Below are 27,159 nucleotides of genomic sequence, written 5' to 3' on the forward strand. Positions count from 1 at the left end.
TGAATTTGTTCAGCTGTCTGTTAAGCAACAGTATCTGCAGATAGGTCACTAAATACTAATTCTCATAAAACAAGTGGTTCTGCCCCTGTAGGAGGGATGGTTCCTTGTGAGAAACACAGCCTTAGTAAATTACTGAGACTCTGGCTGTCAAACAGATTTATGCAAACGTGGTAAAGTGCACTGCTTTATTTTAGCCCTTTGCTTATAATTCTTTTTGAAAAATTTCAGAACAAATGACCAAGACACCACCTTGGACCAAAGGAATTTTGTATCTTATGGTGACAAATTCTATAACTTGGATACAGTCCTGATTTGTAACCAATGAAAGGAGAGAATTCATCCCCCCCCATCAGTTAATATTGCCATTAATAAAAGGTAGGGGAATTCTTTTATTAGAATTTTGCTGGGGAACCAAAAACGTAAGTTTATTTTAAAGCTTGGCTCAGGGCAGCCCCGGTGGCTTAGAAGTTTTGCATGCTCAGGGCGTGATCCTGGAGACCTGGGATCGAGTCCCACGTCAGGCTCCCTGCATGGAGCCTGCTTCTCCCTCTGCCTGTGTCTCTGCCTCTCCCTTTGTGTGTGTCTCTCATGAATGAATAAATAAATAAAGCTTGGCTCAATGCTTTAGGCTTCTGGATTTATGAAAATAATATCACATTATTACTGTAAAGATATAAAGAGAAAATACTTCTAGACATTGTCAATTTTGTAAATACCTATATAATTTCTTGTTTTTCCATATCATCTATTTAAGCTGAACTGAACTAATAAAATAGCCCTGAATTTTAAAGATGTTTTGCAAAAACCCCCACATAACCCCACAAAAACCCAACACACACACACACACACACACACACACACACACACACACACACATCCCAAAACCCAACCAATCCCAAATATCTCAAACCTTTCATTCTGCCAATATGTAAAGCTTTAGGGGGTAGTATGCTCTGGTGGTTGAAGATTTGGGCTCAGAGCTAGATGGATGTGGGTTTGAATCCTTGTCCTCCCACTTATTAGCTATGCTATCTTGACAAGTTACAAGGCCATATATGTAGTATATGTGTAGGTTTGTACACAGGCCTCAGTTTGTATATAGCCTTATAGGGCTGTGAGAAGTAAATATATTTACACGTATAGAATGTTTTTGACTCTGCTTGGCACAGGGTAATTGTTCAATAGATGTTGATAGTTACATTACTGAGAATCTAGCTCCATTGTGAATAGTCACTTCACTCTTTAAAGACAAGACACTGGGGCATCTGGGTGGCTCAGTCATCTGTCTTCAACTCAGGTCATGCTCCCAGGGTCCTGGGAATAGGGCCCTACATGGGGCTCCCTGCTCCATGGGGAGTCTGCTACTGCCTCTCCCCCTTCCCTGCTTGTGCTCTTTCTCCTTCAAATAAATAAGTAAAATATTAAAAAAAAAATCATACCAGCAAACCAACAAAAGAAGTAATTATGAAAATTAAAAAAAAAAGATAAAGAAAAGTCACCCCTAATAATTAAGTTACTTAGGACTTGGTTTTTTTCTCTCTTCTTCTACCATGTAAATTTATTTATTTATTTATTTATTTATTTATTTATTTATTTATTTATTTATCTATCTATTTATTTATTTTTAAAGATTTCGTTTATTTATTTTGAGAAAGATAGTAAGAGAGAGCCTGAGCAGAGGAGAGAGGCAGAGGGATAGGGAGAATCAGACACTCTGCTGAGCAGGGAACCTGAGGAGGGGCTCAGTCCCAGGACCTGAGATCATGACCTGAGCCAAAGGCAGATGCTTCACCTACTGAGTCACCCAGGTGCCCCCAAGCCATTTTTAGAAATTAGAAAGCCTTAGAACACCTGGCTGGGTAAGTCAGTAGAGCATGTAACTCTAGATCTTGAGGCTGTACAGAATTAGGGTAGAGTTTACTTAAAAAAACAAAACAAAACAAAACAAAAAACCAACTTAAAAAAATTAGAAAGCCTTAACATGATTGATACATTTGAATGCAGGATTAGATATTCACACCCAATTCAAGTGTTCATGTCTGCACTTGAAACCAAAATTTGACAATGTGAGGCATGAATACTGTGTAATTTGAGTCTATGAGAAATCTAAGGCCTTAAATCTAGGGAGACTATATCAAAGCTTAGGCTAACTTCACCTAGAGTGTTTTCACCTTCAGGATTTTATGGCTATGTATATCTCCAAGGCTTAGTTTAACTCTCTCAAGTAGTAGGTGCTCAATAAATATTGATAAGGAAGGGATAGTTCACTGAAGTTTTTAAACTAAGCCAGGTAATCAAAGATGATCTGACCTTTATCAAAGTATCTCCCGGATTCCCTCTCTATAGAAGAGAAAGAGGACAAGAAATCTTCTTGTCTCAAAGTAGGGAAATCGAGTAACTTTCCAACTAATATATGCAATAGGATAAGAAACCTCTCTATTCCCTTCCAGTATATTAAAGGCCTAGGACTAGAGGACTTTCAAGTTGGGAGACGAGGTCTCCTAGGCCACGTTCCTAGTTTTACCGAGGAAAAAACGGACTTGGAGGGTTCCAGTTGTGTATCTAACGGGAAGTCCAGTCTCCGAAACCTCTCAGCACACCATCATTTCATCAGCCCGTTGGTGAAACTGTGACTTAGGCATGTCTTTTAATAGAAGAGCGAGGTGTGAGCAGGAGTAACAGAGTGGGGTTCTGCTCCCTGCATTCGTCGCCCTTGCAGGGCACAGTTCCCAGACACAGGTGCGCAGAAGGTGCACCTTGGTTTCCACCGCGCCGACGTTAGGCCAGCCTGGGGTGGAGCTGACCGAGCTCCTTTACTTGTATCTATTTAGTGAGCCCACGAGTGCGTAGCGCGCTCCGCGCTGTCGGGAGGAGGCAGGACCCCCCTGGCGCCCACCGCCCGAGGCATCCTGAGACAGGAGGCAGGATCAGGAGCGGGAAGAACAGGGAAGAACGACTGTACGGGGTGGGTGCTGCGTAGGCTTTGCTCCGGAGGGGGCCACACGGTGGGATCAGCCGACTGGAGGATTTAGAATTTTTATTATCAAGACTGAGGTGACCCAATAAGCCCCCAACGCCTCCAGGGACCCGGAAAGTTTGAAGGACGGAGTGTGAGGGAGCGCATCCCCGCGGCTGGCGCCCCCCGGCGCCCCCAGCGCCCCCAGCGCCCGGTGCCCCCCCCCCCACCTGGGGCGCGCTGCTCCGCTCCTCTCCCCCTCCCTCCCAGCCCGGAGGGAAGCTCGGGACTCATCCATCAGCCGGGGAGGAAGAGGGGGAGGAGGGAGGAGGCGGGCGGCGGGCGGCGGGCGGAGGCGGTCCCCGGCCGCGCGGCGCCCTCGCGGGGCGGCGGCGGAGGGCGCCCTTCCCCCCGCGCGCTGATTGCTGCGGCGGCCTGCCCGTCCCCGCCCGCGTGTGTGCGAGCGAGCGAGCGAGCGCCAGCGCCCGGGCCGGCCCGATGGGGGGACTCGAGGCTCTCGGGGACGCCGGGCGGCGCTTTCCTCTCCGCGGCGAGTGAGGCTCGCAGGTCTGCGGCCGCGCGCCCGGCAGTGTCCGCGGGCGGCCCCGGAGCTGCCCCGCTGCAGGAGGCGGAGGGCCCGGCGGGTCCGGATGGCGTAGCCGTGCCGCGGCGCTGCAGCTGCCGGAGCTCGCCGCCGCCGCACGCTGGGCGGGGAGACCGGGCTCCGCGGGGCTCCGCCGGCCTCCGACGGCCTCCGACTTGCGGCGGGGGGATCCGCGCGCGACGCGCCGCCTCCGAGGTACGTGCGGGCCCGGCCCCGCGGCGCCGCCTCCGCGCCTCTGGCCCGCGGGCTCCGTGGGCTCCGTGGGCTCCGCGGGCTGCACCGCCGTGCGCGCTGCGCGGGGCTCGGCGCCTGCTCGCGGCCCGGGTCGCTGCGGCCGCCGGACCCCGCGCTTGGGGGCGGCGTTGGCCCACGCGTGTCTCCGCTCCGAGGAGCGGCCGCGCTGGGTCGGTGCGCGGCGCCCGTGGCGATGCGCTGTCGGGGGCGACGGCCCCTCTCCACTGCTCCTCTCCCTCCGCGGTCCCTCCCGACCCCCGGGGCGCGCGGGCCACTTGCACGCGGGCGCGGACGGCGTCGCCCAGGCTTGCTGCGGGCTTGCGCTCCTCGGCGCTTGCGGAGGCTGCGCCCTGGACCCGCGCCCCGGGAGCCGCGCTGCCCGCAGCCCGCGCCCGGGGGTGTCGTGGGGAGGCGCGGAGCGCTGCAGCCCGCAGCTCCGCCCGTGGCCGGTGACCCGCTCCCGGTTGGTTTGGAACCTCTTAGCATGTCCATTCGGTGGGAACAGACTGGAAGTCTTGGGCTGTTGCTAGAAGAATCTGCTTGCAGACTTCTTATTAGGGCATTTGCCCACTTTTCCAGAATCACGTAGTGTAGGGAGCCGGCGTTGTCAGGCGTGAATGACCTTGGCACAGTGGCACTTAATGGGTTCAGTTGAGAGAAGAGTTGAGAGAAGATCGTTCGAGTCCCTTAGCTGTGAAATGCGAGTAATAATGGGTCTCGTAAAGTCACAGTGAGAGTGGAATGACTTAACATGTGTTCAAGCACTAGAAGGGTGTCGCACGGGTGTTAGAGCTGTTGGTCCTGAGCGCACAGGTGATGCGGAAAGAGCAAAGAGGGTAAAGGAGGGTAGGAGTGACAGCCGGAGATGACGGGGAACCGGGCGTCTCCTGAACATCTCCCTTAGAAGAAAAGTTAAGGGAGCCGTTTGGGTGGAAAGAAGTCCCTAGAAGTAACAAAGCACAGGTCAAGACCTTTTAATTATCCTGAAATGGTACTTTAAGGCTGCTAACAGTCATTTCACTGTGAGATCTGCTATTTCTCTCGAATAGGAAGAGCTAACGTTTACTGAGCCCAAACTGTGTGTGTGTGTCACTGTTTCCTATGCCTTTCGGACCACTGAAACCTCACACGGACTCTGTGGTTAATTTATTTTTTTATTTTTTTATTTATGATAGTCACAGAGAGATAGAGAGGCAGAGACACAGGCAGAGGGAGAAGCAGGCTCCATGCACCGGGAGCCCGACGTGGGATTCGATCCCGGGTCTCCAGGATCGCGCCCTGGGCCAAAGGCAGGCGCCAAACCGCCGAGCCACCCAGGGATCCCCGGACTCTGTGGTTAAAACACTATTAGCCCCATTTCACAGATGAGGCGGTAGAGGTTAGTTACTTGCTCAAGCTAACACATAACTTTCTGTTCTGATTCCAGAGCTAGTTTAGTCACTGAGGAGCATCAAGTGCAGTCAGTTTTCTGTGCAGTGAGCCCAGGTGTCTTCTCCAGTTCAACTTCCCATTTTGGTTGGACGTATATCCCTTGAAACAGGAATCAGGTATCTGTAATGAATTTAGGTAATGTCCTTACTGGGGTGCCGCATTACAGCTCTGAAGCTAGATCCAAGTAATTATAAACAGAACCCTGATGGGTATTACCATGAATCTTTATTCTTAATTTCTTTTATTCTCTTCACATTGTCAGAGTTACTTGGCTTCCTTAGGAAACAGCTTGGGGTTGGCACAGGAGGCAGGGAAATAATTCTTACCCCCTTAAGGGCTATTAAAATGAAATTGATTTCATGCCATTGTGTCAGTTAAAGGATGTTGCTCTGTTTCTTGGTGTTCTCTGCTTTTGGCTTTAATTCTGCATTGTTTAGTGTTTCAAGGCTTCAGCATATTTTCAGCCCTTCAGTTTGTCTTTGTCATTTGTCAACTTTAATTTTTCCTGTTTTGATGGAATCTGACCATTACATGGCAGCTTTGCTTAACAACTGTTGATCCAGCTCATGTTTTTAAATATAAAAATCACCAACTTACTTTTGAACCCCAGCACTTCAAAGGCAACCCCTGGGGAATTTATTGTTATTTTGAATATTAGCCAATAGGGGGAGTCTAACACACTATTGATGTCTATCAGGCACTTTTAAACCAGTTTTTAGGGTGTTAAGCATACATTTCAGAAATGGAAAATATTACGGCTTTATCTAGCAAAATCACCAAGTTGCTTTCTGAGTTTATGGTGGAAAACTAGGTTTAGTTTCAACTGATTACTATAAGAATGACTTTGAGGATCAGGCCTGTATGTTGGATATATGTCAAGATCTTTCTGGTAACTGGACAGGTATTAAATACACATGCATGTAGTTTTTTCCATTTGTTTCTCTTAAGAAGTGTATGTAAGATAATTTTGTACACTTGAATAATATTTCAAGTTATCCAAGAGAACTGGGAGTCCAAAGAGATCCATTGTTCATCCTTTTGTAATGATCCTCATTTGTCTTTGGTAGACAAAATTGGATGTAGTGAATTTGTTCACAGGGAGGTTGGTACACTTACAATCCTATCATCATTCTTCATTAACATCTTCCAAATGCAAGACAATGAGAGATTGTTATCCCGAGTAAGAGCAATTCTAGGCATTCTTTAGAGGCTTATATTTTAGTAAACAGTAATAGTTCAGAAGTATCATATTTGTTTAGAAGTGTGATGTGTCTATAGACACTCATTCTTGTCAATATAATATAAACATTAAGAATTAACATGCTTGGAAAAACAGTGATACTGAGTTTTAAAAAAGGTTTTCAGTCTTTGCTTGCAGTTTTTATAGGCTAGTTTCTTGTGTATCAGGTAGTTTTGACTTTATTTCATTTAACAACATAGGGTCATATGGTTCCTTTTTAAAAATAACTTTCAAACTTAGTCCCTTCTTTCTCAATCTCAGCATTGCAAAAGCTACTTCAGGGGAGCATTTTACTTAGGTTTTAATTTAGTCTTCCATGCTCTAATGTAGTTTATACTCAGTGGGCAAACATTTTTCAGCCCCCTACTCCTAATAGGATTCTGATTCCTGGTCTTGGAGTTCAGCAAATGAGCTGTCCTCTTTCAAACCTCTGATAGCAGGGGGCCAAGATGCCTTAAGGCTTCCTACGGCTTTGTCTTGGAAAGTCTTTATAGATTGACAAAATTGATTTGCTTAAAAGAAGGTATTGTCCTATTCTTTTTAAGTCTCAAAGGAATTAATCTTTGCCTTTTGAATGCAAACTTAGTCGCTTCTTGTAAAAGTCAGGTGACTTTCTAAAAGGCAGAATCTGGGCCTGAGCGGACCGACTGGGGACCTCAGATATCCTTTTGGGCTTGGTACTAAGAAGGTGATCACTGTTGACTTCTTTAGTGCCTAAGGCATCATTAATTTCCTGGGATGATAAATCTGGGAAGATCTGATTTTACGTTTTAGTTTAACAACAGAATTTAGAGGATGACTGGTAAGTACTAATATTGCTGTAGCATTTTTTTTTTCTGGATTAATATGCTGTCATCTTTTTGAATTGCCCCTATTCTTGATAATCCATCTTGAAAATGTGTCTGTGTGTGTTTAAGATTTTTATTTATTCATGAGAGACAGAGAGAGAGAGAGAGAGAGAGAGAGAGAGAGGCAGAGACACAGGTGGAGGGAAAAGTAGGCTCCATGCAGGGATCCCAATGTGGGACTCGATCCTGGGACTCCAGGATCACGCTCTGGGCGGAAGGCTGGCGCTCAACTGCTGAGCCACCCAGGCATCCCAAAATATTTTTTTGTTGTTGTTCCTATTGGACAAAAACTAATTATAATTGTCAGGTTCATTAGTTAATGAGGACAGTTTTCTTTTATCTTTTTTTGCTCTTCACAGCTATTTGAGACATGATTTTATCACTTTTATTTTGTATGTTGGAGCATTTTTCCTTGTTTTTAACTTTTGAAATCTTGAAACTTAAAAAAAAATATTAACTGCCTTTTGAAATTTGCATAACTCAAGTAAGTAAATGTGTTTAAGGATCTTTAACTTATAAGTAATCTTGTATCACCTCTAGGAATATAGACAGTTTGGAATGTAGAAGAGCAAATATAGGTTATATGAAAAGCTAGCCTTCCACAAATTACAGCCTTTAACAATTTCTGTGAGAGCTTGTGTGGCTTTGAAAGAAAATTACTGCACTAAGATCCATGGCAGTAATTTCTCTGGTTCCACATCTTTAGAGTTAACACTTGGAATGATAACATTGTCTCTTTGTAGCATTTCATAAAACACAAGCTATTGCTAATTTGTTTGGTTTCCAGTCAAGCTGAAATAAATCCACACAGCTTGGAAGGACTTTATAAAAAATGATCTAGGTCCATTTCCTGGGATCTGTCCCTTTCTAGATTTCTTGTTTTATATCTTTTGAAATAGAACATTTGTTTGGTAAGTGACATTGAGCTTTATTTTCTCTGTTTGCAAAGTCCTTGCTTAAGATTTAGTACAGATTTCTGAGCATTTTTTTCCTTCTTTCAGAGAGAGTAATGATTTTTATCTCTCAACCAAGAAGTGTGCAATGTTTAGTGTTTGAAACAACATTTGTAAACATTCTGCATGAGGCCGCTCTGATTTGAACGTCATGCATTTTTTATTCTTTAGTTTTCTAGGCCAACCATCAAGACTCAATAAAAGGATAAAAAAATAATAGGGTCTATTAGTAAAAAAAACTTAATAAGAAGATAACTAAGGGCATACTTACAATGCATGGTACCTTTTTAAATTGGGATTATTACTGAAGGTTTGAAATAAGAGTCTTAGCCATCTTATGGCTATGTCCTGCTTAAGGTGATAGAGGAAAAAGAAGATTAACACCTACATTTGTGCCGAAAGCTTTTTCAAGTCTGGCAAGAGGACTCTGAATTAGAGTGTGGCAAAGTTCATTTTTAGGATTTATTTTTTTTATTTTATTTTTTAAAGATTTTATTTATTTGTCAGAGAGAGAGAGAGAGAGAGAGAGAGAGAGAGAGACAGAGCCCACAAGCAGGGGGAGCGGCAGGCAGAGGGAGAAGTAGGCTCCCTCCTGAGCATGGAGCCTAATGTGGGGCTGGATCCCAAGACCCTGGGATCTTGACCTGAGCTGAAGGCAGACACTTAAACGAGCCACACAGGCGTCCCAATTTCTAGGATTTAATGTTAAGTTGTTGCCACAGTAATATTTTAGAATTAAATCTAAAATGTTATCTCTGTCCTTACTTTATGAAAAAGGATGGTAATACAGAAGCATATACTCTCCCCGTCTCTTGGACACTGAATTCTGGGAGGGGGGGCATTCGAGTTGGGTGCTGTTTGCAGAGGAAGAAGCACCTGCTTGTTTGTCCTTATAAGTATATAATTCATTTCCCTGTACATGCTGAAGGTGTGGATTTTGTGTGAAATTGCAGGTGGAACATATGTAAAAACAAATTTAAGTTGATTAGTCCTTGAAAAAATGATCTTTAGAAAACAGTCTTTACAGATACTGCTAGTCCTTGGGCTTTCCTGTTAATAGGGTTGCCCTGGGAGAAGGTCTGCAATTTTACAGGTATGATGGCTAATCGCTATTGATGGGTAAGAACACCAAATTGATCAGGTGGACGGTCCAGTGGAACTTGGATTTCTCTTTTTAATTCTTATTTACTATTTTATTAATGGAATCTTGATGAATTACTTAATTTCAATTTAGTGTGTGAAAAGACTCCCTTTGGGGAGTATGGTTCTGTTAGCATTTTTAGTGATTTATGTGTTTTGACAGTATGCCATTGGTCTTTGGATGCAAAAATACACTGCTGCCTATTTGCAAACTTCATTTCATAATTAACTGATGATTGCTGGAGCAGAATGTACTTTTTTTTTTCATAATCGGGAGGTTATTTTAAGTGAAATACTTAGATTCCAATCTCAAAGCTCTGTGTTCATGTGATACCCTAAGTACTGTTGTGCGACACTGCCTGTGTTCTCTCTCTTCTATTTTTCCTTTAAAATAAAACATACAAAACTCTCTTCTGAGTGTCCATAAAAAAATAAACGTCTCATTTTGTTATATTAGACTTTGTGCAGTTGGCTGGCAAATTAACTTCAACTTTGAGGGAAAGCACCAGTGACTCATTACATACGTTTTGCATTAATTATATTGTAAGGTCTTCCCTATCTGTGTGGGAGAAGTTTCTGATCTTCTAAATGGGCATGTTTACTATTGCTGGTCTATCTCTTTGTCAAAGCCTTTCTGAGCAGACAGACATCCCTTAGTATTCTTATTCTTCTGTCTTTATAGAGATTGTTACTTGTCGTGTATGCATAATATACCATCTGAATCATGAAAAAATTATTTAGGGTAACAACGGACTTTGTGAAGACACACCTTTTTCTTTTGTTTCCATCTTATTCATCCATTACAATCATTGCACAACCATTGGATGCATCATGTTTTTGGAGCCAGAGGAAGGATGACTTACTTGATACATTTTGTGTGTGAGTGTGTGTGTGTGTGTGTGTGTGTGTGTGTGTGTGTGTGTGTTTATGCCTTTTTCAGTTTGTGGCATCTTCGTTTTATTATTACAGTGGTTGCTTTCTACGATATTCAAGATTTTAATTTCATTCAGTGTGTGGGCTAATAAAGTTTCCTGTAGAACCAGTCCTACTAAATTCTTCAAAAAAATTCTAGAAAGTATCCCATTTAGATACCTTGCTGGGTGTAGGGCTTTTGGTAATGTTCGAATGGGAGATAACTGAACACAAAGCAGGATTCTGTTTTGCTTAACCACGGAGAAAAAGGAAGGTAGCATCTAATTCATTAGGACAAAATTCACTCTTGTGTAATAATGAGGGATTTAACTGTTTTCTTTGGAGTTAAGATATATTTCAAGTAGGTATATAGGTAAAAGATTTGCAAAAGAAACTTTGCTAAGGCTGAGGTTCTGTAGTTGGCAATTCCTGTAACCCCGAAGATCCTGTTCTCTGAAGCCAGGAAAAAGCAGTCTGTTTCCAATTATATATCACAAAAATAGGGAAATTAAGCCAAGAAAAATGATCATTTGGGGGTTGGGTTGCTTTTTTGTGGAGGGTAAAGGAGAAAGTACTCTAGTTGCACATTTAAAAAAAATCTGTTAGTCTTTCAAATTTTTGGCTTTCAAATTTTTCTCAATTTTTACCTTTCTCACAATTTCTATATTGGAAATTAAGAATAAATTTGGGATTAAAAAATTCCTTCTTCAGCTTCTTTTTGTTTCTCAGAGAGCAAATAGAGTTGTCAGGCAGTTTCTGCTGACACTGACTTGGTGTTTTCGGTAGAGCCTTTTCCAGTCTGAGTGGTGTCAGGTTATGGACTCCCAACATCATACCAGGTAGTCAGTGCTGTGGTTTTTTTGGTTATACTTTGACTCTACTTGATTGGGCATGCGGTCCCTGCTGCTGAGCATTTCTCTGTTGGTGAAGAGAGACTAGGGATGCTGGTGTGAGAAGCCTAACTGGAAGTTGAATGGTGTGTGGGTGCTTATGGTGTCCTCAGCACTTGTCAGAAGCACCTAGCCTTTCTGAATGCCTGTGGCTAGTTTCAGGATTAGTGGTCTTGTGAGACCCAGGTGTTAACTAAGAAATCTCCTTTCTGCTGCCAGAAGATCACCCCCAGCAGATCTTAGTTCCTGTTTCTCACACCTTACACCTCCACAGAGTATTGAATAAAACTTTCCTAATGGTACAGAACCTCTGGTAATGACGTTGTCTGTTGGGGGCCAGTGGTGTTTGGCTATTGGCTCATTTCTTCTCATCTCCGTGAAACTCCTCAGCCAGCTGCAGGCAGGCTCCCACACCCGCCATACCAAGACGTCCAAGGTGCTAGAAAAGGTGCAAGGTGCAAAATTCATGCTTGCTTCCTGTCAGCATCGCTGCTGCCCTCTCTCTCCGGGGCCTTTGCCCTTAGCTGCTTAACTCTTGTCTTTTCCGTGAGTTTTATCATCTTGGTTTCCCTGGAGTTACTGCTTCTGATTTTCCCCTTACCTTCCCCATCTCTCTTCGGGTTTCTTTTCCAGTGCCTGATCCTTAGGTGTTGGCATTCTCCAAGGTTCTGTATTTTCCCTTTCCCTTCTCTTCTCAGTTTACATTTAGTCGCTTATGTTTCCATGCCTCGGTGGCCACGTCTCTGCCAGTAACTTCCAGTTTTATATTTCATACCCAGATTCCCAGCAGCTACCTGTTTGCTCTGTAGGTCTTTCTGTTAAAACCAAGTCCCAAACCCAACCTACTCTTTCTCTGTGGTCCCCAGTCTCCATCCTTCATTTCCTCTGTCAGTAAATTGCACCAGTTACCAAGCCAGGACCTCAGACACACTAAACTACTTCTGCTTCTTCCCTGAGCTAACACCAGTCCCACGGAGCTTACCTTTAGCCCATCTCAGCTGACCTTCTTTTCTTCATTTCCAAATCAGCATCTCACTTGCCCTACTGCATGGCTTCTCCAGTTGGCTTTTCCTGGCCTCAGCATCTCCCATCTCCAATTATTCATACATTTTGGTTGGTACCTTCTAAAACACAGATCTATTTTCATTTCTTACATTTTAAAAGTCACTGCTGTTCCATTGTCCTTGGCAAGAGATGTCCAGTTGTTAACAAAGTAGCTTCAGCCTACTTTTTCTAGCCATTTCTCTTTCCACTTCTCCCTGAACCTCACTATGCTCATACCAGAGTCCTTATGGTTTCTAGAACATACCACATGCTCTCAGGCTCCATTGCTTTTGTACTTGTCTCTCCTTTCCCTTCTCTGGTGATCTCTTGCTTACTCATCCAGGGTATCTATCTCTCTTGTCAGGTCTGTGGTGAGGCTACACATGGGTCTTCCCGGTAGTGGGTTGGTTGCTTCTTCCCTTTGGCTTACTGGACTTCTCCTGCTACCTCCTGAGAACTCTTTTTTTTTTTCTCTGCCAGATTGTAGACTTTGCTGGATCAGGATGGAGTCTCATCATCTTTGTATCCTGAAAGTGTGTCAGGGGCTTGGCTTATAATCTGTATTGTCAAAATGAATTCTTCAACTCTATTCTACTTCAGTTAAAGATCTGGGGAGAGGTGAAGTTTACAGTAGATAGAAACTGTAACTATATAGAAAATGCAAAGGAAATAAACTCAGAATCATAGAGCTTAGGGTTATAGTGGGAGTTAGAAATAATCTTCTTTAAGTCCCCCTAAAGATGAGAACAGCCAGGTATGGGGAGGTTAGGTGGCCTGCCCACGATCATATAGCTGGAGAGTAGTTCCTTCTTTATTTCTCTGCAATATACTCTACCCAAAAGCCAGAATGGCTTTGAAAACAACTAAATTAGGACCTGTCATTCCTCTGCTTAAAACACTAACGTTCCTATCTTTCTCAGAGTAAAAGCCAGAATCCTTACAATGATCTGTAAAGCCACACACAACTAACTGTGACTCCCTTGGCAATTATCTCTTCGATCTCACTCCTGTGCTCTCTGATTCACTCACCGTGTTCCAGCTTCCTGGCCTACTTGCTGTTCCCAGAGCATGCCAGACATGCTGTCTCAGGGCCTTTGCATATGATGTTTTTGTTGCCTGGAATGTTTTTCTCTTAGATATCTACAAAGCTCACTTCCTGTAGGTCCTTACCCCAAACGAAACAAACCAAACCAAAGACCCCAAGTATTTCCTTTCCCTCTTCTCTGCTTTGTTTTCTTAGCATGTATCTATATCTCATATACAATTATATATTTTGTTTTCAGTTTGTCTCCTTTGACTAGAAGGTAAGTTCACCAGGGCAGGGATTTTTATGTTTTGTTCCCTATTGAATCCCTGTACCTGGAGCATTGCTGGCATGGAGCAGGACCTTGATAAATATTTGTTAGATGAATAAATGAATGAGAAGATTTTGTGGATTTCTTTTTTTTTTTTAATTTAATTTTATCTATTTATTCATTAGAGACATTCAGAGAGAGGTAAAGACACAGGCAGAAGGAGAAGCAGGCTCCTTTCAGGGAGCCTGATGTGGGACTAGATCTTGGGACCGGGATCACACCCTGAGCTGAAGGCAGACACAACCGCTGAGCCACCCAGGTGTCCCTATTTTGTGGATTTCTTATAGCTCCAGTTAAATGTAGGCTTATGGTATTACAAAGGGAAAACAATCAGATCTGTCTGGAAAGAGGAGAATCTGATGTTTAAAAAGCCTCATTTGAGACCTGTCATACTAGAACACTGACCTCTTTTTAATTGATTGAAAACGGCAACCATGGTCTCCAGCCTTACAAGTGGTTTGGGAAGACTCCCAGTTTACCTCTCACAGGCTTGGGCTTGCGGTGGTTTCTCTCTGCCTGTGATTTGCCCTTTAACCCATTGGGCTGCACAAATGAAAAGTAAACATAGCATTAAAGAGAAGAGCAGGGGGAGAGGGTATAGGGCAGAGGAGCAGAATTTCCCCGCGGCCCTGACATCTTCCCTTGGCTCTGGGCCCATCCACTGGGCCACTCACCGTACCTTCCTGAGTTGCTTCAGGGCTGTGCTCTAAGGAATAGTCTGGAGACTGCCAGGCCAGATGACTTGAATTTTGCTTTGATGTTCGAATTTCTTTGAAAAGAAACGTTCAGTTTAGGCCAAAAGGACAATGGAGAAAGGGTTTTTTAAAATTAAATTTGTCTTAATTTTGAAGAGAAGCTTTAACCCTTCTCAAGACAAGAATGTAGTTGAAATTAGCACGTGCTTCTATCAGTGATGCTAGTGAGGAGTCGGGCCTGGTGAGATCTGTTTTATGAAGCCAGTGACTTAAATCCAAGGGACAATAAATTATAGTTCTGAAGAAGCATCTGATTCTTGGGGATAGGGATGATGTTGAATAAAAAGCATAATTTGCATTAGTGTAACGGTCAACTGCTGCTCTTCTTTGTGATAACATCAGTGTGGTTCCTACGAGTCCTCCTCATCAGGACAGGAAGCCTACCGAAGGAAGTCAAAGGCTTAGGAGGAAGTTATTGGCCATGTACAAAGCTAACAGCAGATTTAACCCTTGGATTCCACACTATCAAATTGAAAACAAATGGTCTTGAACGGAGATGTTATCAATGACCTAGTTAAAAATCATAGCCACCATTTCCTGAAACCTGAGAACATACTAGGTAATAAGTGCTTTACGTGTTATTAATTAACTTATTTCTAATAACAATCCCATTAGGGAAATAGAATCATTATTTCTACTTTATAGCAGAGACTTGGAGGTATTTAGTAAGCTGCGCACAGCTACGCTGCTAGGAAGAGGCAGAGCAGGGATTTGAACCTCGGTAGGCAGGGGAGCAGGGTAGGGGGTCGGAGGTCCCCATGCTTTCCGCTGTCCTGTTGCCATGTGTAGTCTGCTCCGAGAACACACCAAGCATGTACTTTCTGCAGGGCCTTTACACTTGCTGTCTCCACTGTCTGGGATGCTTTTCCCTTCACAGGTTGGTCTTTCGCCCACTCCTGTGCTCAAATGCCACTTCATCTGAGAGGCCCTCTAAAAGCTTTCTGGTAACCAGTTCCACTTTGTGTGTGTGTGTGTGGGGGGGGGCCCTTCCCTCACACCACCAATTCTGACACTAGTTTAGTCCCATGAGACTGCCCTCTACTTGATGGGTTGCAAGCCCAGGTTGCAGAATGGAGGTTCCCACAACCCTCTCTTTGGGTTTGATTAATTTGCTAGAAAAGCTCATAGAACTCAGAAAAAACATTTTACTTACTAGATTGTTGGTTTCATATAAAAGAATATGACTCAGGGACAGCCAGCTGTAAGAGATGCAAGATGTAAGAGGGCAAAGTGTGGAAAAAGGGCATGGAGCTTCCATGTCACTGGGTAAGCCACTCTCCCAGTCTCTACATATTTACCAACATGGCAGCTAGCTCTCCAAACCCCATACTTTTTTTTTTTTTTTTTTTTTTTTTTTACAGAGGCTCTGTTACATAGGCAGGATTGATTAAATCTTTGGCCATTGGCAATTGAGTCAACCTCTAGCTCCTCTCTGAAAAGGACCTGAAAGGTCCAACCCTCTAATGACCTGGTTGGTCCCCCTGGTAAGCAGTCCGATCCTGAGATGGGGTCCAGAGGTTACCTTGATGACACAACAGAAGACATCTTTTATTCCTGTCATCACTTAGGGAATTCTGAGGATTTTAGGAACTTTGGCCCAGAAATAGGGACGAAGACCAAATATATATTTCTTGTTATAAATCACAATATCACACTTCCATGATCACCCTATCTAAAATAACATCCTTCCTCTCAGCACTCTTTCTCCTTAAGTTGCTTTATTTTTCTTTCATAGGACTTCCATCACTTGAAACATTATGAATTTGTTGTCTGTCTCCCCCACAAGAAGGTAAACTCCATGAAAACAGTGTCATGCTTAGTTTACTGCTATGTACCCAGCTTCCTGAACAAGGACCTGGCACGTGGTAGGTGCCAATAAATGTTTATTGAGTGAATGAATGAAGAAAAATAAACCTTCTAATTGAGGGACGCCTGGGTGGCTCAGCAGTTGAGTGCTTGCCTTCGGCCCAGGGTGTAATCCTGGAGACCCGGGATCGAGTCCCACATTGGTCTCACTGCATGGAGCCTGCTTCTCCCTCTGCCTGTGTCTCTGCCTCTTTGTGCATCTCTCATGAATAAATAAATAAAATCTTTAAAAACGACGGCACAATGCTAATTGATCCTTGCCTCCCTGGTTTCAAAACACAACAACTTATCTCGGGTCTGATTGAATCAGACCTGCCCACTACCTAGAACGTGACCATCTGTGCCAGGCCTGATTGGCATCTGTGGAGGAGGAGCTCCTGTTTGTAGTGGTAAGAAAATCAGACAGACCTGGGTTCAAAACCTGGTGCCAGAACTTATTGGGGTTGTTGAGTGTCCTGAAGCCTCACTTTTCTCTCTACAGAGTCAAGGATATCTGTCTTCTTTGGTTGTTGAGATGATGAAATAAGAAATTTGAAAAACCGCCTTGGGTGCTCAGTAGGTGGTAGCTGAGATATTTTGTGGGGTCGGAAGAGGAAAGCAGGGTGTTAGCCTGTAAAGGAAGGGGAATGTGGAATAAAAACACCAACAACCACAGAATAATTACAAAGCAGTATGTGGACAAGTCTTGGCCGTGCTACTAACTAGCTGGGTAATGATGGGCCAGTCACTGAGCCTTTCTAATTCCTGGTTTGCTAATCTGTAAAATTAGAGGGCTGGAGTGGATGTTCTCTATTTCTGACATTCTGGGTCAGCTCTGAGTAGAAGATAACATGGAACAAATTATACACAAAATGTTAAGGAGAACTGTGTTCACAGTGGGTAGGATTAATCAGAATGGTTTTTAGAATGAGGTGAGGGGAATGAGTAGAGTTCATGGAGTTTGAGGAATATAATAGAAATGGCAGATTTTTTTTTAAAGGTTATTTATTTATTTGAGAGAGAGAGAGAGAGCATGCACATGACGGGACACAAGGAGGGAGAAGCAGACTCCCCGCTGAGCAGGGAGCCCCCATGTGGGGCTTGATCCCAGGATCTTGGGGTCAGGACCTGAGCTAAAGGCAGATGCTTAACTGACTGAGCCACCCAGGTGCCCCCAAAATGGCAGTTTTGATAGAATGGGCAGATCTGACAAAGTTCAGGTTTTGTGTGTACCTACATTGCTCAGAAAATAATGATTCAAATATTTTTTGTTTGTGAGGCACCTGGGTGGTTCAGTTAAGTGTCTGCTTTCGGCTAGGTCATGATCCCAGATCACGGTATCAAGTCCCACGTGGTGTGTGTGTGTGTGTGTGTGTGTGTGTGTGGTGGGGTGGGGGGGTTCCTGCTCAGCAGGGACTTTGCCTCTTTCTCTCCCTCTGCCTGCTGCTCCCTCTGCTTGTGCTCATTCTCTCTCTGTCAAAGAAATAAATCTTAAAAAATATTTTTGTTTATATAAGTTATGTATTTTTTTAAAAAGATTTTATTTATTTATTCATGAGAGACACAGAGAGAGAGAGAGAGAGAGAGGCAGAGACACAGGCAGAAGGAGAAGCAGGATCCCTGCAGGGAGCCTGACGGGGGACTGGATCCCAGGTCTCCAGGACCATGCCCTAGGCCAAAGGTGGCGCTAAACCGCTGAGCCCCCCCCCCCCCCCCCCGTGCCCTATAAGTTGTATATTAAAAATAGCTACAGTAGTATTAGTTTTTTTTTTTTTTGCACTTAGGTTGTCAAATTGAATGTTTTCCTGAGAATACTTTCCAGTTTCCTTAAGTCATTCATACTAGCCGTGACCTATTTCAGATTTCCACAAGTGTATTAGTTGTTAGTCCATATGTCAGTTATAAGTAAGGTATAGAATAAAAGATTTTCTTGTTTAATCTCTTCATGTTACAGATGAAGAAATTAAAACCCAGAATGGAATGACTTGTCTAAGCTTATAAAACATGTTGATGCCAGAACTCCTGTATCTTTTTTTTTTCTCAGAACTCCTGTATCTTTGAAGATCCCCAAGATACAGGTTCTTTCTCATGTATAGCTCTTATTTGTTGGTTTATCGTTTATTATTGAGAAAAGTTTGGATAATTCACCATCTTTTCATTCTTCCAACTGTAATGTACACGATCATGTTTTATACTTGTTACCCATTATGGTACCCTCATTGGTAGCCGATTACATGCCAAATAGGTAGACCACTACTGCTACCAGGTAGACTGAGATCCTTCTTTCTAGAGTGAACAGATGTAGGAATGCCATACCTGGAAGGAAATAATCACATAAGCATGCAGAGGATGAGGTCAGTCTTAAGTAGGCAGCATCTAGCAATCCTGGGAAGGTTTTTTTTTTTTCCCAAAGATAATATTTATTTATTCATGAGAGACAGAGAGAGAGAGAGGCAGAGACACAGGTAGAGGGAGAAGCAGGCTCCATGCAGGGATCCTGATGTGGGACTCGATCCCAGGTCTCCAGGATCATGCCCTGGACTGCAGGTGGCGCTAAACTGCTGAACACACACACACACACACACACACACACACACACACCCACCCACCCACACACACACACACCACACCTTGGGCTGCCCAGGTTTTGGTTTTTATACTTGATTATACTTGACAGCAGTGGGTGACCATTGAAGGGTTTCAATTCTTAATGTTTCACATGCCTCGGCTGCTGAGCCCTCTCTTTACCAAATAACATGTTAAATAGTTGAAATGTTATCTATTGAGGGATTACCCTCATTTAAGAGACCCATAATGTTATATTGGAAGTCAGTGAGAGAAAAAATAAGTGCTTAATTGCCATTAGCAGAATAGTCTATTGCTGAAGTGTTTATTCTGAATTCATGTATTTGCAGAATCCTTATGAATATAAATAATCCTGTGACTAAAATATTTTAGTAAATTACTGTGTATTGTACAAAATAGCCTAATGGAGGTCTAATAGATGTAGCTTTCCCACAGTTTTTTTTTAATGGCTTAGCGCTTGCTAGGGCCTAAAGCATGATGATTGGTGTCCTGAGGATATTCAGATGTGCTGACTTTTGCTGGAATAATTGCAGCTTCGTGATTTAATGAGCGCTTTTGGTGATAGCTGATTCCTCACTCCAGGCAGCTTGGTTGGTGGTGGTGCCAGGCTGAGTTCCTCAGCCTCTGGCTAAGGCCCTGAAGCTAATTTGGGAATCGAAAGGTAGAACTGAGGAGGGCCAGGCAGCCAGATCCCTGTAACTTATACCAGGGTTGTTGAGACAGTAGCTTTAGCACCTTTTCAGAACAGCTTTGCAATATTATGACTATTTTTAGGGTTAGTTTCATCTTAAAAATGAAGAAACAGGGGGTGGGGGGCACCTGGATAGCTCGGTCAGTTAAGGGAAGGTTAAGCATCTTGCTCTTCATTTTGGCTCAGGTCATGATCCAGCCCCAGGGCAGGTAGGGCTCCCTGCTCAGCTGGGACCTTGCTCCTCCCTCAACTCCTCTTCCTGCTCTGGAGTGCATTCTCTCTCTCAAATAAAGAAATAAAAAAATTTTTAAAAAAAGATTTTATTTATTTTTTCATGAGACACAGAGAGGCAGGGATAGTCAGAGGCTCCCTATGGGGACCTGATACAGGACTCGATCCTGGGACCCTGGGGTCATGACCTGAGCCAAAGGCAGACACTCAACCGCTGAGCCACCCAAGTGCCCCAAGAAATAAAATCTTAAAAAAAAAAATGTCTGGGAATCCATTCTGATCTAAACCTGTTTTCTTGTCTGATCTGCTATAAGAGGTTTTTGTTTATTTGTTTGTTTTAAATATTCTTTATACCCAATGTGGGGCTCAAACTTCAAACTCTGGGATCAAGAGTTGGCTTTACCAACTGAGCCAGGCAGGCACCCTTTTGCTGTGGGAATCTCAGTGTATCTTCCATGCTCTCTGGACTCCCTTCAGTCTGTTCTCCATAGGGTACTCAAGAAAATCTTTATTAATTTTTTATTGATTTAAAAAATTTTTTTCCAGTTATATTAAAATATAATTAACACAAAGGATTGTGTAAGCTTAAGGTGTAAAACACAATGTTACATATGTATGTATAGCAAAATGATCACCACAATAAGTTTATTTAACATCTATCACCACACTTACAGACTTTTTTTTCTTGTGATGGGAACTTTTAAGATTTAGTCTTAGCAACTTTCAGATATATAATACAATATTGTTAACATATTGTCATATGTTACGTTATATCCCCAGGACTTAATTTATCTTGTAGCTGATATTTATACATTTTGACCACCTTCCCCCCTCCCCCCACTTCCCCTTAGCCCTGGCAACCACCAATCTATTCTTTCTTTTTTAGATTTTACATACAAGTGAGCTCATAAACTACTTGTCTTTCTCTGCTTGATTTATTTCACTTTGCATAATGCCCATGAGGTCTATCCATGTTGTTGGAAATGCAGGATTTCCTTTTTTTTTTTTTTTGAGGCCGAATAGTATTCCACTGTGTATATTGTATATATATACTGTGTTTTCTTTATCCATTCCTCTGTTGATAGATACTTAGGTTGTTTCCAGGTTTTGACTGGAACATAGGAGTGCAGGTATTTCTTCAGCATGATTTCTTTTCTTTTGGATGTATACCCAGAAGTGGAGTTGCTAGGTCATATAGTAATTCTATTTTTAACTTTTTGAGAAATCTCCATATCCATAGTACCTGTACCAGGAAAAAAATTTTTTTTTTTTTTTGGAGTAGCTTCTATACCCAACATGGGGCTTGAACTCATGATCCTAAGCTCAAGAGTCACATGCTCTAACCTACTGAGCCAGCCAGGAGCCCCTGTACTAGGGAAATCTTAACCTAATAGATCCCACCACTTACCTGCTTAATTCTTTCTTGAACCTTATTTGTCTCCTTTCCCTTTTGGCTTTGCAGCCTTGCTCCCTCCAGTGTCAGGGACCTGTTACAGTTCCTCCACCTGTAACGTCATCCCTCACCCTTTTAAGCTTCTACTTATCCTTCAGGTTATGGGTACTTTTCCTTTAGAGCTCTTATCATAGTGTCTAATTACAAATTTGTGAGTATTGGTCTGTTTATCCCATCAAACTTTGAGCCCATGATGACAAAGAACATGTATCTTTGCTTGGCCATTATATCCCCATTGCCTGGCATGGAGTAAGCAATAACTAAAGACTTACTGAAGGAAGAAATGAAGCTTAGGAAATTAAATATCTTGCCTAATGTAACAAATGGTGTTACTTCTAGACTATAAGCTTCATGAGGGCAGGATTTTTGGCACCTTTTTTCATCCTCGGCATCTTCAACAGTGCCTGGTTTATAGTAGTAAATATTTGTTGAATATTGTGTTTGAATGTGAGTCCAAAGATTTCTTTTTAAAAATTTTTAAATTTTATTTTTTTTTAAAGATTTATTTTAGAGAGAGTGAGATGAGGGGAAGGGAGAGAAGTTTAAGCAGACTCCACACTGAACGTGGAGCCCAATGTGTGGCTCAGTGTCATGACCCTGAGATCACGACCTAAGCTAAAAACCAAGAGTTGGATGCTTAACTGACTGTGCCACCTACGTGTCTTGATTCCAAAGATTTCTAATCCAAATCTAAGACTTTTCCCCTTTTGCCAAATCTGTCTGAAAATGGGGTTTTGGAATTACCAGTTTCTCTTTATGGTAGAGAAATCTGAGAGTTACTGTTGTGATTCAGTAAGGTGGCTTTGCTTTTTCTGTATACAGGTCTTAAAGGGCATCCAAATGTCATTAGACAAACAACAGTATCTGTTCTACATCCTGTATACCCCCTTTTTACGGGCTGCCAAGTTAGATATTGATGTCATCCATCCTGCCTGTTTTCTAAATCCCCTGAATAACATGTTGAATAACCATCAGAACAATTCCTCTACCAGCTTTTATTTAACTGTTTGCAGACTTAACAATATATTTCTCTCTCCAAAATTCACTTACATGTCAGACCAGAAACATTTTAATGATCTGTTAAAAAATAATTTCATGTTTAAGGTACCAGAAACTCAGGTGTTATTTACTATCTGAGTTTAGGGGATGGCAATTTATTTACTGCATTCAATATATCTCCATCTTGAAGATCTTCAAATTTGTTGAATATTTTCCTAATTGGGGGCTGAAGAGTCTTAGTGTTCAGATATGACATCGCACAGTTTGTGCTTCATCTTACCCTTTGCATTTTCAGAGAACTTGGAGTCATACAGCATTATCAAGCATTCTTTGTTATAGTTGCCACCTATAGTCCCGAAGTCAAGTCACAGTTTGTGATCAGTAGTGATTTGTGCAGAGGGTTTATGTCCACATGGAAGTTCCATTGTCTGATGGCAGCCCTAGCAGACTTCTCCTTCTCTTGGGAAATCTGTTCTGAAAATTGAGAATTGAGAGGGAGAAAATGGTTCCTTGTTTGTAGTGACAAATCTGGATCTGGGAGGGAGACCCTGTCGTGGGAAGACCTGATTTCTAGTCTTGACACTGCCATATTACTTTGAGCAAGTGCTGGGCTTGGAGTTTGGGTTCCTTTTCATCAGTGGAACCATGTTAATCTCTTCCAGCTTTAAAAGCTGTTATTTATCTGTAGCATGCCAATTCCTTTAATTGAGAAATTGATCCACTCCAAGTAACATTCTGATTTTAAATAATTTTGTGTATAGCTGGCTGGGTTAGACTTCTAAGGGGAAGTTAGTAATTTCTCTCGCTGGCTTTTAGCCTATTGCCAGACATCATTTTACCATTTATCTCTGAGATAGAGAAAGAGATGCTGTTTAAAAAAAAAAAACCCAACCAACCCAGGGAATACTGTTCCCAACCAGTTCCTTTTGAATATTGGTTTAACCCATGATGGTTTTCATTTGGGGAGGGAATTTTATTTTATTTTATTTTTTTTAAGTTAATCCTGCTCTTTACCTGTGCATGCTATCTGATCACTAGAGAATATGGGGCAACACACTCTGTTTAATGGCCTCAGAAATAGACCTGGAGGAACTCTGAAATGAGAAGAATTAGTGTGCACGCATGCATTTTAAGTCCATTAGGCTCCCAGATTCTTTTCTGTTCATTTGTAGGTACCAAAAGTACTGATACCCTTTGAACTGGGCAAAATGACTTACATGATGGACCCCAAATTGTTATTTCAAGATCACAGAGTACCTTATTTATATTTCTAAAGGAAGCATTTAGTTTATAAAGTCCAAAGATACTCAGGGAGTTTAGAAACGCAGGGTGGGAGTCCCTGCTGTTTGCAAATTGAGTAAGATATATAACCTTAGAGAAAAAAGAAAGAGTTTGTATTTATTTCCTCAGTTTTATTTCAGATTAACAAAGCTGGGAGCCTCGATCATCCAACATTCTTCTAGCTGTATATTAAGGTGCAAGTCTTGGCCAAAGTTGGAGTTCCACAGAATGGGAACGACCTGCTTCCCTTTTTATTCTCCTCCGCCTTAGGATCCTGTCACCACATTGAGAAGATTAGACAAAAACTCTTTGCAGTTTATTTTCTTTTTGCACAAGTTACATTATGGAGGGACTTTTAAGCTAAAAGAAGAAAAACTCCCTCTTTGTTAGAAGCAGCACAGTGTGTAGTTTCAACTTGTCTTTGACTTCCTCGGAGATGTTTTAAGATCCGGTGTAAACTTGCTGTGGTTTGCCTTTGGGCATCAAACTGTTTAGCTTGGCTCTGTTATATCTGTAATTGCTGCATTTTAATAATTGCCCAATATTCTTGTCAGCAATTTGCAGTCTATATTTTTAATAGAACCTTTTGCCTTTCTTTCCACAGGTTCATTCAGACCTGGTTTAAGCCCCTGGATTAATGCTCACAGTCCCACAGACCCTCTGCAGCTGCGGGCAGGGGGTGACACAAGCTCATTAAATATTCCCACAAGCCGCGTGCTGGTTATAGTTTATGTGCTCTATAAAAATCCTCTGGGAAGCCATCTTCTTCTGAGATCTCCTTACAGGGTTTTGCTTTATGAAATTTGCTCTTAGCATTTGCTGAAATAGCATATTCTTTTGGAGAGAGTTTTCCTTATCAATCCATTCAGGAAATTTAATTTTTTGAAGGGAAAAAGTAGGGTCAAATTCTCTTTGCTGTCACTGACTTTTTTTTTAAAGACTTTATTTGAGAGAGAGAAAGCATGAGTAGGGGAAGGGATAGAGGGGGAGGGAGAGAGAATCAACCAGACTCTGTGCTGAGTGTGAGTCCCCAATAAGGGGCTCGATCTCACAACCCTGAGATCATCACCTAAGCTGAAACCAAGAATGGAACGTTTAACCAAGTGAGCCAGCCAGGCACCCTGTGAAGGCATTTAAAAGCCATTTTAAATGTCTTTTCCTTAACATTTGATGCAGTAAACTAAGACCACTTAATTAGAAACTCATTTTGCCATTGTTTTTTATATTTTTGTATTGCGTCTACGAGTACCCAAACTGGCTTTGTCTCTGAAGGTAGCAAGCCGGTTCTGTAGATAGTGTTTCCCGGGTGAGGGTAACAAGACTGCAGTCCCTAGCTATTTAAGATAGTTCCTGGAAACTTCATGATCTTGCCTGGCTCAGCGCCTAGATGGGATGGGGTCTTTGTGCTTTTAGCCAGTTGTTGGATAACTTCTTTTCCTGATAAGAAGGAATCATGCTCTTACACAGTGCCTGGAACATAGTGGGTGCTCAATAAATGTTTGTCAAATTGAACATCTTCTGTGGGTTGTACCAGGGTCAGGAATATAGGGCTGGAAAATATATGTGGTGTGTCTAGATGAGGTAATCTTTAGGGCCATAGGAGAGATATTCACATTTAAGCAAATCAGCATAAAACTTGTCATTCAAGCCTCTGGATAAGCATAAGGTTAGAAGTACCTCTGGATCCTCTGGTCCAGTTACCAGAGTCTTAACTGTGGTTGAGAGACAGGGAAGACTTTTCTCCTGTTAAAATGCTGGCAAACAGTTGAAAGGAGATCTTTCCCTTTTGATTGTTCTTTATTTTTCAGATTGATTCTAAGTGTATTTTAACTTGATCCTTGTGATGACTCCATCATTATAACATTAGATTGAGTTTGATTAGAGTTTGTGTTTCTTTGTTGACACTTGGAAGTTCATGTAGCAAGTGTCATTGATTACTTTAGTGCCACAACATAACTGGTAATGTTCTATTATAGGTGAACCTTGATTTTCTTCTGTATTCATGAACATTTTATATAAAGCCAAAGATTTAAAGTATCAAAAATAAGGATTTCTTTACAAAAGTATTTGCTTTAAAAATCTTTTATTAGGTAACTAGCACCCCCAGTTCAGTTTACTTGAGTGTTATCTAGGCATCTTTTCACATAAATTTATCTTAGACTTTTTAGAGATTCTTCATTTCTCTTTACTGTGTGTTTTTGAAAAGTTTATGCATTAAGTTTTCTTTTTGAAATATGTTTATTTTTACAGGCAACTTGAAAATTGGAAAGGATTTTTAAGGCTGCTTCTGATTTGCAAAGACTATCTACATCTGAAGCTGAAGTGACTGAATGGGGCACACTTTTGGAGAAATCAAAATGACTTCTCATTATGTAATTGCTGTGTTTGCCCTGATGAGTTCCTGTGTAGCCACTACAGGTGAGTTGCAGAATATAGATTGCATGTTCCTTGTATTCTTTCGGATATATTTTCTTCAGTCTCTTTAGTTCAGAAAAATTTAGATGTTTTGAAAAATATGTTTATGCAAAATGTGAGTATTTCTGTTCTTCAGAGAAATAAAATATTTGACTACAGATTACGTAGTATGTTTGTCTATGTTCTATTTTACTAGGCTGGTGCTAGATATTCTAATATCAGTGACATTACTAAATAATACTGACTAAACCTCAGTATTGAGATGGGTAGAGAACAAATATGCTGATGTGTAATCCCACTTAATTTTGTTCCATGCCTAGATTACATTTATTTTCTCTCCCTAAATAAGAATTTCAAGAAAGCCTTTTTGTTCTTTATCAGAAAATAAATAGGTCTTCTACTTAGAGGTGACACTCTTGGCATAGGATGCTTAGGAAGTATTCATTTTACCTATTTAGATATTTTAAGGTGTAACTTTAAAAAGAATACAGAACTGTGCTTTCTGGAGGCAATCAGAGTATGAGATTGGAGATAAGAAGCAAACGACTGGGTTGGAACATTGTTGCTTAAGTAAGAATATCTCATCCCCTACATCAACATCTTGATGTTCCCAGTCAGGGTTGCTTAACAAATTTGGAAGCTTAATTTGCTCTATTTTGTGGTAATTTGCTTTGTGTCTGTTACATAATAAGCCACATGAAAGAATTTGTTGGACCAGTTCTGTAAACTGGCTGGTGTCAACAAGAAACATATTGACTTGAAAAATGATTAGCCTCTTGGTTTTGGCTATTGAATTCACATACAGATGAGATGCTAGTGATGATAATGATTGCCATTTATTGAGTGTGTCACCACAGCCAAGCATGGGGCTAAATAATTACAGAATATAACAATGAATAAGGATATTCTTATTTTGTGAGCTCACTTAATCCCAACTCTGAGGTAGGTAGATTATTTTTCCCATTTTACAGATGATGAGATGAGAGATTAGATGATGTGCACAGAGTCATGTGACTGGGAAGTGGAGGAGCCAAGTTTTACATCTGCACTCTTAATGTCTGTGTTGTACTGAAGAAGCCACTAAGAAGCAGTTAAGTCTCTGAGTCATTAGTAGGCACAGGCTGAGTGAAAGCCAGTTTGCAGAGCGTGGTTTATGGGATTGGACAGCAAAATGTCCCCCTTGTTGCAAATATCTTGAGAGAAAGTTGGTAATTGTTTTGTTTTGTTTTTTAAATGCCAGTGTGAATTTGAACTGTCCATTCTCTGTCAGCAGTTTCATTTTGTCTCATGATTGAA

General features: G+C 41.9%; 1 protein-coding gene across 4 annotated transcripts in view; it reads left to right on the top strand.

The window, feature by feature from the left end:
* The first annotated feature begins 3,620 nt into the window (after positions 1 to 3,620).
* TGFBR3 (transforming growth factor beta receptor 3) overlaps positions 3,621 to 27,159 on the top strand; it is a 193,008-nt gene continuing 169,469 nt past the window's right edge. For all 4 annotated transcript variants that reach the window (XM_072754638.1, XM_072754636.1, XM_072754639.1 and 1 more), the window contains exons 1-2: positions 3,621 to 3,755; positions 25,699 to 25,866. In XM_072754638.1, the coding sequence (XP_072610739.1) occupies positions 25,779 to 25,866 (88 nt within the window). In that variant the 5' untranslated portion in view covers positions 3,621 to 3,755; positions 25,699 to 25,778. The remainder of the gene's footprint in view (positions 3,756 to 25,698; positions 25,867 to 27,159) is intronic.

This window comes from Vulpes vulpes, chromosome 3 (genome assembly GCF_048418805.1).
Source record: "Vulpes vulpes isolate BD-2025 chromosome 3, VulVul3, whole genome shotgun sequence".
NCBI classification, from domain to species: Eukaryota; Metazoa; Chordata; class Mammalia; order Carnivora; family Canidae; genus Vulpes; species Vulpes vulpes.